This window comes from Podarcis vaucheri (genome assembly GCF_965113315.1).
Source record: "Podarcis vaucheri genome assembly, chromosome: 13".
Taxonomy (NCBI): Eukaryota; Metazoa; Chordata; class Lepidosauria; order Squamata; family Lacertidae; genus Podarcis; species Podarcis vaucheri.
Window position 1 is genome coordinate 34,090,919 of NC_138751.1, and position 16,510 is coordinate 34,107,428.

General features: G+C 45.0%; 1 protein-coding gene across 1 annotated transcript; it reads right to left on the bottom strand.

Annotated features, from left to right (window-relative positions):
- Positions 1-3,007: 3,007 nt before the first annotated feature.
- Positions 3,008-15,893, bottom strand: PRR15L (proline rich 15 like). The gene is made up of 2 exons (XM_082197434.1): positions 14,883-15,893; positions 3,008-6,752 (listed from the first exon to the last, which is right to left on the bottom strand). Exon 2 carries the CDS (start codon positions 6,730-6,732, stop codon positions 6,409-6,411), a length of 324 nt encoding a protein of 107 aa, XP_082053560.1. The 5' UTR covers positions 6,733-6,752; positions 14,883-15,893; the 3' UTR covers positions 3,008-6,408.
- Positions 15,894-16,510: the final 617 nt, after the last annotated feature.

Consider the following 16,510-nt stretch of genomic DNA (forward strand, 5'->3'; position numbering starts at 1 on the left):
ATGCCTGGTTATTAAGCCCTAGTCTGTACATGCAAACGGTGGTGCAGAAGAGAGAGAATGGTCTGAAAACACTTTGGCTTGTAGGTAGGTGATCGTCCCTCTGTTAAAACTTCCTTCAAACAGAAATCCACCACAGCAGGCAAAGGGCTGGATCTGTCTTCCTGCTTTGCTGACTTTCTGTTTGCAGGGTTGTATTTTTAATGTTTTTGAGGGCTTCAGGATGCTTCTGAGGTCTAAAAAGTTTAAAGAAATCCTTCTGTAAAGAATTTTCAGTTTGCACCAATGTGTAGGCACAGTCCTGCCTTGCCCAAACTGGTAACCTCCAGATAGTTTGGCCTACAACTCCCATCAGCCCCAGCCAACATGGCCAATGTGAAGGGATGATGGGAGTTTTTAGCTGCATACATTTTTTTATAGCACATTCCCACCTCGAAAGAGTCCTGGGAATGGGAGTTTACCCCTCCAAGGGCTATGATCCCCAGCATCTTTAATTACAGTTCCCAGGATCCTTTGGGAGGAAAATGTATGGTGTATACACAGTTGCAGTCCTAAAGGTCCAGGCAGGAGGCCATGCCAGGTTACGGAAGACTGGCCTAGGAGTTGTTTCTTATTTTGTAGTTGTTACCAGGTGCTCAGCTATGAAGCATTATGTAACATCCCAGTGAAGATCTTGCACTCCAAGCTAAACTGACTGAAGTATTCATTTGAATCCAAGACCTTGTCCTGGCACTTATTTTCACTTGTTAGGATTTCTCCCTGAGATATGTACAGTTCTAAAAAGGATGGATGTGTGTATGTCTCAGCACAAGGTGAGTGCCTTTCACTTCCAGATGGTCACTTAAAGAGCTATGGGGCTAGAAGAGTTTATCAGTCAGAGTTGTGCCTTCTATCGCTGATGCTGCCATTCCTGTTGTTGGGAGAGCAGTACCCATGCACAACTCTTTTTGGAAGTGCATCAGGGATCATTCATCTAGTAACCGAATGGTTAATTCTGTTTACAGTTAGCCAGCCAACCAAGAGGGTGTTGGTTGGGGAGGTGTTGCCTAGCAACCAGTCTGAGTAGCATGATATTGGCTGAGGTAACTCCTACTCTGATTGGCTGTGGAGGTCTGAGGGAGTTTTCCTTATATGTTAGTTGAATGTCTTTCTGCTATAAACAAAAGCTGTAAATAAGACAAAACCTCTCTGTTCATTTCTCCTCGTATTTTTTGTGCCCTTAATACAAAGAGGAAATAAAGGTAAATGGAGGGGGTTGAAGATGCATCTGGACGCAACTGAATAGACCTTTTTGTAGCCTCTAAAGCAGAAATAGCTTCATAAAGAACCTGTTTGAAGCACACACACACACAGAGCTGGGTGGGGTCATATTTGAAACTAAACAGAAATAAAACAGGGACATTTCAGTGTAAAGAAAGGCTATATTGTATGGACGTGCTCTGTATTGAATTCTTGGATGTACAACCCTGCCCCAATCTGCCCAAAGGGGATTGTATTTCCTGCAGCTGACACTGTCCTTAGAATCTATTATCAAAACAGAACACAGTAAGTTCTTTTGTCCCAGGATGAGCTGACCTACTACGCTCTTTTGATAGCACTGGGAGATCAAGGTATAAGGATGAGCTGACCATGGAAACAACTCATCTCTCACCCCTGCCATGGGGTGTGCTGCTGTGATGTCACAGAATAATCACAAATTAATTGAAGAGAAGGCTATATCAGAATGGTGGAAAACAGTCCGGCCACTTTAAATAATATGAAAGATCAGTGGGAGAAAGAAGACACAGAGGAACTCGGGGGCAGCGGGGATTCCTAAGGATAGATAGGTCTGGCAGCTGATGATATGAAAGGTGGTCGGGGAGAGAAGGCAGCTAACATATTGGCTCAAAACAGGTAGTCAAAACCTAGCTGTAGATCTTAATCATGTAAAATCAGCCCTTCCCTTAAATCACACAGCATTGTTTCACAACCCTGTCTTGGCCTGTGTTTGCATGCAACTACTTACTAGGGAGACACTCTGTGTATGCTCAGAGACAATCTCATCACTATAATTAATTACAATACCCAGTGTGGTTTAACAGCCAATCCCTCTTCACAGGGAACTCTGGGAATTGTAGATCTGGAAGGGAATTAAGGGTTTCCTAACAACTCTCAAAACCTTTAACGAATGATAGCCCCCGGAATTCTTTTGGGCGAAGCCATGACTATTTAAAGTGGTTTCAGAGTGCTTTAAATGTATGTTGCAAATGTGGCCTAATGCTTTCTATTGAGATGGGTGAGGGTGGGGGAAGTTTGTCCTTTTGAAACCCAATATATATGGGGCAACGGCGGGGACAAGTTTTTTGCAGCAAGTAATTCTTGCCCGTTAGGAAGGCAAACTGTGATGAAGTTCAATGAAACTGGTGTGCAAAGTTCAGCAGAACAGTAGGTTTTTATGAGTATCAACTGAGGTTGATAGGTGAGTTATTAATACAGTTCTTCACAGCAAGTGTTCACCTGACTTACCAGACAGCCTTGGCAGGGACTGACTGGAGGCAACTGAACTGAATGTGGGAAAAGGACAACCTTGAATTCAGTGTGTGTTGCCATCATTTTCAGAAGTCCTTTCCTCCACTGTAATGGATATGAGTTAATATGGTTTGGATTGAATTGGATGTTTGCTGGCATTTAGGTGACACTTTGAGCAAGGACCCTTGAACTTGGATTTCAGGCTATGAAGTAAATATGAACCAAACAGTCTCTCCCTGTGTATCCCCCAAACAAGTCCTGCACATACATGCACAGAGAAGTGGCTGGTACCAGAGGCAGGATCTTTTTGTCATAGGCTTTGCTCTTCTGGAACTCTCTCCCTTAGAGCCCCATCTTTGGAAACGTTTAAGAAACAAACCCATTTTTATTCCAATCTAATTTTTATTAATCACTTCATTTTTTAAATTGATCGCCGTTGACGTTTTCACCTCCTATTGTTCAATTTTAAGGAGTGTGTCGTTTTAATTGGACATTTTTTAAAAAAAAAATTTTTTATCATTAATGCACTTTTTGAAATTTTGTACCCTGCCTTGAAGAAGCAGTTGTGCCCCAAAAAGTGGTATATAAAGCAGGTGGACAAATAAGAAAAACAGCTTCTGACAACTCAAGCTAGTGAGGCATTCCACACTGTTAGAAGGAAGGTCTCAAGGGCAGGGATAAGGAATTTACTGCACCCTGAGGGACACATTCCCTCTTACAGCCTTTCTTAACCTGTGGGTCCCCTGATGTTGTTGAACTACAACTCCCATCACCCCTAGCTAGCAAGGCCAGAGCTCAGGGATGATGAGAGTTGTAGTCCAACAACATCTGGGGACCCACAGGTTGTGAACCGCTGCTAGGAGAACCTTGTGGGTGGCCACACATCAGTGATGGGTGGGGCCATAGGCAAAAGTGGGTGGTTACATTCCAGCAACACAAAAATCAGAGGTTTTCACTCACATATACACAAACATTTCCTCTTCCTTCATCAAGGCAAGCAAGAGGTGTTATTAGTTTGGAGATACGTTCCAGTCAGGCAAAGGCACTCAGAGAGGGTGTGGAGCAGGGCTGGTGTGCTGGGTGTCACCAGGGCAGAGAGGGGTGTGACTTGGGGAGAGTTCAAAATGTGAGATAAAGAGGCCCGGAGGGCGACATTTTGCACCCAAGCCTGAGGGATCCCCACCCCTGCCATGAGGTTTACTGTTCAGTTTGAGCTGGAGAGAAATGGCCTTTTGATCCCCGCATAGATCAGTTATAAAACAAAATGCATGTTACTAGGGTTGCAGCTCCATGCTAAAGCAGGCTTTTCTTTATAAACATCCCTAATGCTGCACAGTGGAGGGAGGAAAAACATAAAGTCACAGATGATGGTGAGAGAAATGCCCGTTTTGCAGTCCGAGTAGATGGAAAAGGGAAAGGTTTCATGTAGGGCTTATGTGACGCATTGTAGCTGGATATTTCATCCCTTGGAGGAATGTTAAGGCTTCTGAGCAAGGGCATGTCACAGTTTCTATTATTATTATTATTATTATTATTATTATTATTATGGATTGCTGACTCCAGAATATCCATTGGATCAAACCTGCACAAACTGTGGCCCATCACTGAATACACAGCCCTCCAGCCTTATCTGGTGGTCCTCGATAAACCTGTTTTTGCAGCATTCCCCTGACTGCAAAATAGGCGTAGTGGGATATTAATCACATGCCCAAGACGCCAGAATGCATGCCTGTGGGTCTGTTGAGCTCGGTGGGTCACAACTGTGGGGGCTGGCACCATACAAGGACAGATTAGAATCTACAGCTTTAGCAGGGCACACCGCACTCAAGAGATGACAACAAGGCTGGTTTCATTGCTGAGCAGCCCCTGAGCAAGATACCTCCCCACCCCTCAGCAATGAAATTACATTGTACCAGTAGCTTAACCTGGGAACCCACCTACCATTTAAATTTCCCACAATGCTTGGAGGTTCTAGGTGTGGCCACCAGTACCTTCCATGGTGCCGGTGAAAGGTCTTAGTAATTTTTGATCCCACCCCCCATATCCACAATGCAAAAAAGACTGCTCTTGCAACTCAATTCCTGTTTGCGCTTGCTTGTTCTCTCCTGCATTAATTGCACATTCCTTTTCCCTCTTTGATTTGGAAGGGGGAGTTGATGTGGTGGCACACCAACACTATTTTGTGTTCCTGTCTCTTCCGTTTAGATGTGGTAGCCATTTTGTTATGCCATGCCCCCACAGCAGCCATTTTGTGTTATGCCATGCTAGGCCCTCCAAGTGTCCCTATTTTCCAGGGACGTCCCTGATTTAGAGAAGCCGTCCTGGTTTCCGATTTGATTCTGGAATGTCCCACTTTTCCTTAGAATGTCCCTATTTTCACTGGAGAAATGTTGGAGGGTATGGAGTTATTTGGTGCTTTAAAAAAAAAAGTTTAGGGGTACTCTCATTTTCCTACTGCCCCTTGAAATACTGCCCCTAAATGAGGCAAAACTTAGATTTACAAAATGTTTAGGGGTATGCGTACCCCCAGAAAAAAAGCAGTGGAGTTATCCAATCCCTGAGCCGTCCAAAGGCAATCCTGTAAAGGGAAGTTTCTTTAATGTTTTATTATGCTTTTTATATATAGTGGTACTTTGGTTTAAGAACAGTCCTTTTACGAAGTATTCAGTTTACGAACTCCGCAAAACAGGAAGTAGTGTTCTGGTTTGTAAACTTTACCTCGGTCTACAAACGGAAGCCGAAGAGTGGAAGGGCGCTGGCTGCGGGAGGCATCATTAGGGAAAGCGCACCTCAGTTTAAGAACAGATTTGGTTTAAGAACGGACTTCAGGAAGGGATTAACTTTGTAAACCGAGGTACCACTGTATGTTGGAAGCTGCCCATAGTGGCTGGGTCAGCCCAGTAAGATGTGTGGGGTATAAACAGCAAAATTATCATTATGGAATGGGACGTCCGTATTTTCATCGGAGAAATGTTGGAGGGCATGCCATGCTCTCATAGCTCATAGCACCAGTTTTGTGACTTGTGTCTATGGCACTTCCTCAAAATTCCAAATGTGTCTACTGGCCAAAAAAGATTGGTGATCACCCCAAAAAAGTTCTGCTACACTGAGTGTTCTGGGGCATTGTGGGAAATTTTCAGTGGTGGGCAGCTTCTCAGACTGAGCCACTGCAACCAGATAAACTTACCTCCAAGGAAACAGTGGCTGAGGCAGCCATCAGCGCTGATTGGCGCAGCTGGAGTGCTGGAGTCCCAGCTGTTGCCTGAGGATGCCATGTGCTGATGCTAATCTTGGGTGGCAAACATGTTGCCTTGACTTGCACCCCAATTATGAGGGTCACATGGTGGTACACTATGGTAATTTTTGAAACTAGACTTTATGGTTTAATGGTACTTCTCCTCCATAGGTAGTAAATATGTATTCTCTTAACTTCAAAATATAGTAAGCTAGCCCTACTGAGTGTGTGTGAGTGTGTGTGTGTGTGTGTAATTTTGCTGACTGAAGCCCTGAACCTTAGCCCTAGTCCTGCCCTGATAGCACCACTGGGATGATAGGGTTCCTCATGGTATCCAGGGGTAACTGGTTAAGCAATTCTGAATATGTTCCTTGCGCCATACATTCTCTGCTGTGCCTCTGGCTTCTCCTGTCTTGCATTTTAAATACAATTAGCTTTATTCCTTAAATTAAAAAAAAAAAGACTAGTAACATTAATAAAGTTCATCTTCTTCTGAAACTTTTCTTTTCAAGTGAAAATCAGGACCCAATCTCGAAAGCCCAGCTGGTCCCTCGTTAAACTTCATTTGCAAATGGGTTGAAATGCATGTGTCGTATGCTTCTCTCAGACCAGAGAAACACCCTCAAATGAGGGCATGTGAAGAGAACATTTCTCTTTCATCCACCTCCTTATTTCTCGTCCCGTTCGCTGTCAGCAAAAAAATTGGGGTTTTCTGACAACGTGGCCCTTACTTTCTTCTTTTCCTTGAAGCGCCCTGAATGAGAGACTTTGACGTGTTTCCCTTTGGTGCTCTTGTCTACAATCTTCTCTAGCCGGGCGTTGAATTCGCGCTCACTGCTCCCGCTGTTTCCCCCGTCGGCAAGCATACCCTCCTGTTGGTTCTCATTGTTGGTGACATCGTAGATATCTGGGCTTTCATACAATACTTTGGGGGTGGATTTTTTTTTCCGGAGAAAAGTCAGCTTCCACCAGCTATAATTGTTTTCCGCCATGGTGGCCAGGAATCAACACCCTTGAATGTGGGGGGAAAACAGATCTATTATTATCAGGAGGTGCCTCCAGACTGCCAGCCATTTTGCCTGCAAGATTCAAGCGTGTACTGAAAAAAATGTAGGTTTGCACAACTAGTGCAACAAACCCACATAAAAAAAAGAAACACACTTCTAGGAAAGTGACAGAAATGCAATGAATGAGCAATTGACAGGAATATGTATAAACACCCCGCAGGCAAATAGGATGAATGTGAATTGTTCTTTGTTTTATAACCACCCCATAAACAAATCAGAACAAATGCTCAGTAAAGGCTGGTTGTAGCCTAACCTCCAGGCAAGCTTTATGCAGAGAAATCAGGATGAATGTTCAAAAAACAGGTCATCTGCAGGAGCCTCAGGTTTTTGTGGCTTGGGCTAGTTCTTTCCCCTGAGGCAGGCCAGGGATTAATTCCTTAGAATTCCAAATCTTGTTTTGTTCCCCCCACCCCAGAAAAAAAATCCCAATTTCTAGTAACAGATTACACAAGGCAAATAGTTATCCTGAAGCCTCGAGGCCTTAGGCACTAACAGCAAGAGCCATGGTCTGTGAGCTAAGCAGAATGCGCACTTAAAGGTAAAGGTAAAGGTACCCCTGACCGTTAGGTCCAGCCGTGGACAACTGGGGTTGCGCACTCATCTTGCTCTATAGGCCGAGGGAGCAGGCGGTTGTCCGCAGACAGCTTCCGGGTCATGTGGCCAGCATGACTAAGCCGCTTCTGGCAGCGCACAGAAATGCTGTTTACCTTTCCGCCGGAGTGCTACCTATTTATCTACTTGCACTTTGACGTGCTTCCAAACTGCTAGGTGGGCAGGAGCAGGGACCGAGCAACGGGAGCTCACCCCGTCGCGGGGATTCAAACCACAGACCTTCTGATCGGCAAGCCCTAGGCTCAGTGGTTTAGACCACATTGCCACCCGCATCTCAGCAGAATGGGCACCTACACATTGCTAAAACCCATTACTTAAAAAAAAAAAAAAGGCACACAGCTGCATGCAATTTACATTGTGCTAATTTATATCCATAGGTGCAAGTTTAGAAAGAATAACGGTAGTTTGACTGGAAATACATCTTGCCATGGTGAAGACTAAGGGACACCTGTGTGCCTGCTCAGTCTCATACCCTCCAAGTGTTCCGATTTTCCAGGGAAAGTCCCAAAATAATGAAAGCCATCCTGGCTTCTGAATTGATCCCAGAATGTCCTTATTTCTTCCGCCAGTTCTGCCGTTGCCGAACTAGGGGAGGGGGATGAACTGGCGCTTATCCCGAGCAATGGTGGTTGTGGCTTCAGGAGCTGCGAGGGGAGTTGCCTATCCATGGCCTATCCATGGCTGCCACAGCCAGCCTCCTCCATTGGCCAGCTCATAGCAGCTGCTGGAGAGTGGGCAAAGAGGAGGATAGGCTGTAGCCGCTGAGGCCCAGCCCCATGTGACACACACTGGCTCTGAGGGGCAGGGCCTCCCTGGGCAGGAACAAAGGATGAGCAGTGCCAGGGGTGGGGAACATGTAGCTTTCCAGATGTTATTGGCTGGGTCTGATGAGTTGAAGTTCAACAACATCTGGAAGACTGCAGGTCCCACACTCTTGTGCAAGGACTGCAACTACTATGTGACTTAAGCTGTACAACCACACAACGCTTAATTGCCATAGGTAGATAAGAAGCTACCTTTTACCAGGTTTGTCCATCTATCCCAATATTAGCTACAGTCACAAGCTTGCCTGGGCCTCAGGTAGAGGTCTTCCTCATCACCTGTTAACCTGTTCCTTTAAAAGAGAGAGAGAGAGGTGTTGTGCATTGGACCTAGGACACAAGGCATGTGCTCTAACTAGTAGTCTTCTGCCTGTCCAAATTGAGGTTTGACCTTTACTTTAATATCTTAATCCTTGTGACCCACTTCCTCATCTTCTCTCACTCTGGTTTTCTCTTGCCATCTATTTTCTTATAAAGAAAGAAAAAAGAAAGAAAGAAAGAAAGAAAGAAAGAGAAAATGGTTTAACACAGTGGTAACCCACTCTAGAAGGGACACGGGTGGTGCTGTGGTCTAAACCACAGAGTCTAGGACTTGCCGATCAGAAGGTCAGCGGTTCGAATCCCCGCGACAGGGTGAGCTCCCGTTGCTCGGTCCCAGCTCCTGCCAAACTAGCAGTTCGAAAGCACACCCAAAAGTGCAAGTAGATAAATAGGTACCACTCCGGCGGGAAGGTAAACGGTGTTTCCGTGTGATGCTCTGGTTCGCCACATGCTGGCCACATGACCCGGAAGCTGTACGCTGGCTCTCTCGGCCAATAAAGCGAGATGAGCGCCGCAACCCCAGAGTCGGCCACGACTGGACCTAATGGTCAGGGGTCCCTTTACCTTTACCTTAACCCACTCTAGATTCTGTTATGGTCTAGTTGTGAGTTATGAACCACAAACACTATGCTACACAGCTGCCTGGGTTGCCCCAAGAAGACACAGTACATGGTCATATCCACACAATGTATATAAAACGTTTAAAGTATATGGCTTCCCACAAAGTATCCTGGGAACTGTCGTTTACCCCTCACAGAGTTGCAGTTCCCAGTACACTTAACAAATTACAGCTCCCAGGAGTCTTTCAGGGAAGCCACGTGCTTTAAATATATGGTGTGGATGTGACCTCTGTTGTCTGGCGCAGAGTTACAAAAGGTGCCTCTGCTTCTCTCCCCATCTACATAAATGTCTTGGTAAATAAATAAAAAGAAGGTGCTGCTTCTCATATGCTGATAAAAGTGCTGTGGGTGCCAGCACAAAATGGCTGCAAAAAAGAGAGAGAGGTGATGGTACTCCATGCTGGTGACTAGATCAGGCAGAAAAATACGCAGGTGCCTCTCCCCCTTACTGGCAGTATAATAATAAATGAAATAGCTAACATTTTCCTGTCTTTTCAATACATCTGAAACCAGCTGCCTGAGGTAGCCACCTCACTTTGCCTAATAATAGGCCCAGCCTTGAGTCAGCCCCCGAACCTAACTTTGTTGCTATGAGAACAAAATGAGCTCAAGGGTAGAATGTAACCTGTTCTGAGCACTTCAGAGAGGGTTGGGTAATATATGAGGGCTTAGATACACACACACACACACACACACACACACACACACACACACAATGTCTGTGTGTGTAGGGATGGGGGAGAAATTCTATTTGGCTCACATTTTAAGGCAATTTTACCTAATTTGCACCTTCCAAACCAATACATAAATCAAAACACAGCCATCTTTCAAAAATCGTACCTCTCAGAATTTTGCAGTGCAGTTCTCTAGACAAGTTACATATACAAAAATGTACACACTAGAGCAAAGCGTGCATATAAATGCACATATTCATGAAAATAATACACAAAATGCTTTTCACAAATGGGTATACTGTAATAGACAAAAATGCAAATAAAAATGCGTGAGCAGTGTATTAAGAGATATTTGCATTGAAGTACTGATGAATTATTATTACTAAGTTTGCAAACTGATGTGAAAATTGGAATACTGAACTGATCAGTACCTGAAATACAGCTTTCCCTCCGTTGTTACATTTCCCCAGCAAAGAATAGATAACTGGGAGTATGGAGTTATTCTAACGCAGTGGTTCACAAATCTCCCCAATGCTCCGGGCCTTGAGAAAATGGTTGAGGGTGTTGGTGAACCATTTAATGATTTTTCTGTCTGTTGTTTAGTAATTATAAGGTGCTGTGCTAGATGCTGTAGAATTATGGTGGACTGTGAGCTACACTTTGGGAACCCCCTACTCTAGGGACGCGGGTGGCGCTGTGGGTAAAACCTCAGCGCCTAGGACTTGCCGATCATCAGGTCGGCGGTTCGAATCCCCACGGCGAAGTGCGCTCCCGTTGCTTGGTCCCAGCGCCTGCCAACCTAGCAGTTCGAAAGCACCCCTGGGTGCAAGTAGATAAATAGGGACCGCTTACTAGCGGGAAGGTAAACGGTGTTTCCGTGTGCTGCGCTGGCTCACCAGATGCAGCTTGTCACGCTGGCCACGTGACCCGGAAGAGTCTGCGGACAGCGCTGGCCCCCGGCCTCTTAAGTGAGATGGGCGCACAACCCTAGAGTCGGACACAACTGGCCCGTACGGGCAGGGGTACCTTTACGTTTACCTTTATTCTAGGGTGCAGTCTCAATTCGTGTGAAACAACGGTGGGACCCAGTAACCCTGACAAGCACTCTGCCTGAACTGAGAGCACTTCCATATGATCTGTTTACTGAGCATTCATCCTGATTTGTTTGCAGAGAGATTCGACAGCAGTGGCTACTTGATGAGCATTCATTCTGATTTGTTTGTGATGAGTTTAGATGACATTGCACCAACGCAAGGAGGTTTGTTGTGCAAAACCTCCAAATCAACTATAACTGCACAACCTGAGTTTACCAATATGTGATTGAATCCCATTCAAAAAACAGTGACAATCTGGAAACATCCTTAGACATAGAACACCTCCCAGAATTCTGTGGCACATAATGTTTCCATGCAGCTCTTTCTCAGTAGACATATTCATACGGAAGTGGTTCTAGAACGTTTCTGAATCTAGAAAGTTGAAAGACAGTGATGCACACTCCTCAACTCTCCCGAGACATCTCGGAAATTACAGAAGCCATCCCAGCTGATTGGCTCCTGATGGGCTCCTAGGATATCCCATTTTGGCTTGTGCAAGAACACAGCCCTGAAAGACATGTGCTTTTGGATGCCATGCTCTCATGCAAGTCACAGGACTCGCCCGGGAGTACAGCCCCAAAAGACTTGCATCCCGGTTTTCCCCCAGGCATGTCAGAAGGTGTAAGTCCAAACACCCAGTATTTAAAGTGTCTGCAGGAGTGAGTGACCAACCATCGTTTGCTTGAAATCATTAATGTTATTATTTATTCATTTGTTGGTCACTTGATCTTGCCCAAGACAGCCCAAGGAGGTACTTAAGTTTTCTTTAGGTTTTGAGATCAAGCACAGGCCTCCTGAACAATCCCTATAGGAGTACCCAATGCTTTCTAATATGGCTGCTACTACCTCGCTCTACCTTGAAAGCAGACAGGGCTCTTGAAGGGAGACAGTTCTAATGGATGTACCATTTTTGTGGCATCTCTGACCTCTGTTACCACTACAGACACTCTCGTCAGCCCACGACCACTACAGACACTCTCGTCAGCCCACGATGCTCTTCACACATGTAAACGCACACTGATCCACCATGCTGGAAAAGTTATGCTCTTCCTACTTTCTCAAAGTAAGCCCCAACAATGTCCCCATGTTCCACTACGTCACATTGGCATAAGGTCTTCTGCAACTATATCTGAGGTAATCTGGGAAATGCTTCCCTGTTGAAACACCAACCACAGACTTTCCCTTCAGGTGTGCCTGAAGAGCTTATGGCTTGTCCACTTTGGAAAATGGCCTCTTCCCCATCGAAGATCTGTCCCTAACCTTTCCACCTGTAAATGCGGGGTTTTTCGATCCCAGCCTTTTTGGACTTTCCAAGGATTGAAAAACCTCACATTTAAAGGGAGCAAGGTGCAGGGCAATGCAGGAATGGGGAAGACATAATGTGAATACCTCTAAATTAATGGGGAGACAGGTTGGTGCAAATCCACATTTTGCTCTGATGTGGACGATCTCTGGTGAGCAACTCTGTTTACTGGCAGGTCCCTTTGAAGAGGAGAAAGGGGCTAGCACAGGTTTTTTCAACCAGGTACCCTCCAAAAGTTGCTGGACTAAAGCTCCCATCATCCTTGGACATGCTGAACGGGGCTCCTGGGATTTGGAGTCAAACAACATTTAGAAGGCATCAGGCTGGAGAAGGCTGGGCTGGAGGGTCAAGCATCCCCTCCACCACCACCCCAGCTCTCCCAGAAATGGCTTGCTGCATAGGAGTGGGTGGGAGGGGTCCTTCTTTTGCACACACCACCTGCCTTCGGGCAGATTTACATTACAAATTTCAAAGTGGCTCGAAACTTGTTTGAAATGGGTTTCGCGTTATAGCTGCCATCACCTTCCCTGTAGTATGCAAATTGTGGTTTTATGCATGCCATATGGCATGAATTTGCTGTTTATAAGCCCTAGTATTTCTTGCAATAATACAGTTCCTACGATTTCTTGCTAAGGAGAGGCTTGACAGTTAGACAGCCTTGGAGCTGCCCTTTGGGTATTTCCACGTGTCGGTTTATTGTGGGCTTGGTGCTGCACAGACACGTACGTCTTTCACTGTGTCATCTGCATCAAAATGCCAACCCCATCCACGAGAGGCAACATGGTGCAGTGGTTAGAGTGCTTGGACTAGGACCTGGAGAGACCAGGCTTCAAATTCTCATTCAGCCATGAAGCTCACGGGATGATCTTAGGACTGTCACAATATCTCTGCCTAACCTTCTTTGCAGGGTTGTTGTGAAGATATAATGACAGGAGGGGAGAGAGAACCTTGTGTTTTCTGTGGAAAACCCAGTACATAAAAAAATCTCATGGAAACAGTAACTCTGGATTAAAACGAGGGAGGGGTGTTTTGCCGTGGACAATATTGTAATAAAATAAAAAAAAAACTTGCAGGCATAAGAAACGCCAGCTTTCCTTTTGCTTGTACAGTATACTACTGTGCCAAAGGCTTATAAGAGAACTTTAAAGGCATTGCATACATTAAAAAAACAAAAACCCCACATGAAACAGTAGACTAAGCTACATTGGCAAAGAAAAGGTGCTTTATACGCGTTGTTAAGCATTCTAACACTGTGACACTAGATTGCGCTGTGGAGTCCCGTTTTTGCTAACCCGATTTCTCATACAAAGTTTGCAACGTGTTTAACTGCAATGCTTCTTTCATGTGTCTAGATCCAGCCAGTGTTTTTCTAAAAACATTCACAAATTAGTACAGGCATTTGGGACAGGGGAGAAGCAGCTGAAGTGCTCATTGCCATTTGTGACACAGGTAACAATAACCTATTGGACCTTGCAGGACTCATACAATTGTTGCAGTAGCAAGGGATGCATGAGCTGTAGGGGAAATTGTGTTTTCCCCAGTAAAGAGGGCACTTTGAATGGTGAAGAAATGTGCTATTTCTGTCACAAAAGCACTACCATGAGGGAGGACATCTGGATCCTATGTAACAAATCATATGGGCAGCAACTGTGCTTTTAATGTGCAACCCTCCCCCCCACCCACCCAAAAAAACACTGCATGGGAAGGATCTTACCTCTTCACATTTTAAAGGTGTATACCTAAGATAAATATACTGCAAAGCATAGAGTGAATACAAGTGGGGAGGGGAATTGTGTATGCCAGCACATCTGATATACATATTAAGGAGTCAGGATTGGCCGTACAGTACCTTCCTATCAAGTGTACCTTCAGGGGTTAATCCGGGTTTGCTGATGTGGAATATATTCAAAAGGCCATTACGTAGTTGATTTCTGTTTTCCCATTTTATCTCAAACGCACCTTAAAGGTCCCACCCTCACAACAACCTTGCATGGTAGATTATTAAATTGTCAGTTCCTCTTCTGAAAGCTATTGTGAGTGATTTTTTATTCCCCCCCCCCCCCAAGAGTTTAAAGGAACAGGGATAAACATTGTGTCGTTGTGAAATTAGTATATAAAAGCAGCATGGGGAAAGGAGACAACGGCCAGTGTGCAGATGAACTTTTAGAAAGATGGAAATGCTAAGAGGTGTTTCTAGATGTGAAATTAATTAAATCATAGGCAATTTGCTGTTATGTTTCAATTATGTACAAGGTGATGAGTAGTGTTTAATGTTGCATGTTTGTGTGTGTACATTTTTGTCATATATTTTGTTTCCCCATCTTATCTCAAAGGCAAGATACAGGTGTTATGTTGTCCTTATCTCAGGCTTTCTTTACAACAACCCTGCATAGTAGATTAGGCTGGAAAAAACTGTATCATCCAATACCACCCAGCGAAGTTGAGGAGCTAGCAATGATGAGAAAACTGTGCCTCCCAGATCAAGACTCGGCACTCAGTCCACTGCAGTACACTGGTTTTCCATCTGTTGTGGCAATCAATTAAACATTTGTGGAGGCGCAATGTCCCAGCGAGCTGTTCAAGTTTCCCTCTGCCTTCACCCCCACCCCCCAGTGCCATTACAAACATACCTGCTCTCTTGGACTTCTGAACTTCGTCTCTCACAGAGTAACAAGTTCAGCCGTTATGGGAAAAGACCAACATGAAGAAGGGATGAGACGAGGTCCTGACAGTGAGGCAGGTCTCTGTGGCAAAACAAGCAGCCTTGGCTCCGGCAGTCAGTAGCAAAGTGGCTCTCACATCTCAGGTGTGCTGAGGTGCAACATACCTGTTCGTGCTGCGCCCCTTTCTCTCTCTCCCTCTCTCTCTATGTCAAGGTTAACCGGAGACTCAGCCACTCCTGTCTAAAGTAAACAGGAACTAACAGAGAGGCCGAGCTGAGAGAGTTCTGAATATTCATGACGAGAGAAATCTAAGCTAAGACATTTTGCTGCCGCTTTGTTGATGTCACCTGAGGAGACCAGGGGAGCACCAGGGCCTTTCAATTCCAGAATGGAAATTATGATAGCCTGTTGCAGAGGAGAGAGAGAGAGAGAGAGAGAGAGAGAGAGAAGGACGAGGCCTGTGGCACTTTAGAGATTAGTTTATTGGGGCAAGACTTTCATAGGTAAACACCTTACTTCCTCAGGTGTATGCTTTTGACTGAAAAGGCCAGAGGCAATATAGATAATATACATACAGGGGCTGAGATGCAGTGGAATGTAAGGCACTGGGTTTGCAAAGATCACACCCTGATAACTGGGGTGTAAAATGGAGACATTGTTGGCTGGAACATCAAGGAGTGCCTAACAATTATATTTTGCAGCAAGGGAACCACCTGTGAGTATCTTCATTCACAGGGATGAGGAACCAATGTTCTTCCAAGTGTTGTCAGACTTACAGCTCCCATTATCCCTGACTTTGGCCGTACTAGCTGGAGTTCAGCAACATCTTGAGAGTTGCAGGTTCTCCATCCCTACTTATTAATGACACAGTGCCCAAGTTATTAGGATTGTTTCACCTGTGCATATACATCTGAGGGATAGTTCAGTTGGTAGAGCACGAGATTCTTAATTTCAGGGTCATGGGTTTGAGTATTACGTTGGGTGAAAAGATTCCTTCATTGTAGGGGTTTGAAATAGACCCCCCCCCCCGTGGTCTCTTCCAACTCTACAAATCTGTGATTCTGTGAATTTTATATATTGACACTTGATTGCTGGCAGCCAAATGTGTGAACCAACAACACTGAAAAAAACTGCACCCAAGAGACACTGGTTAATAATAATAATAATAATAATAATAATACCCCGCCCATCTGGCTGGGTTTCCCCAGCCACTCTGGGTGGCTTCCAACTGAATATTAAAAACACAGTACAGCACCAAACATTAAAAACTGTGGAATTTGGCCAGAGTAAATGTAGAATGTCTAGGAAGATTGGAATCCTCTGCCACAGGTATTTCTGCCCTTTCCATTTTCAATGTCAGGTTTGTTTGTGTCTGTTCCTTTTCTTCAATAGAAACCAACCTGAGTTGCCTATGTAAAAGGCCGCAGGGCATTGCAGCAGGCAACAGCATTTATAAGACTGGAGGGGTGATATCACCATGTTACTACATTGCTTTCAAGACCACATCTCTTGGCCTCCAGACGACGTCCCCAACCAGAGGCACCCCGGAATGGCAAAGAACCACATTCCCCAATTCATCCCTTTGCCTCTGTGAG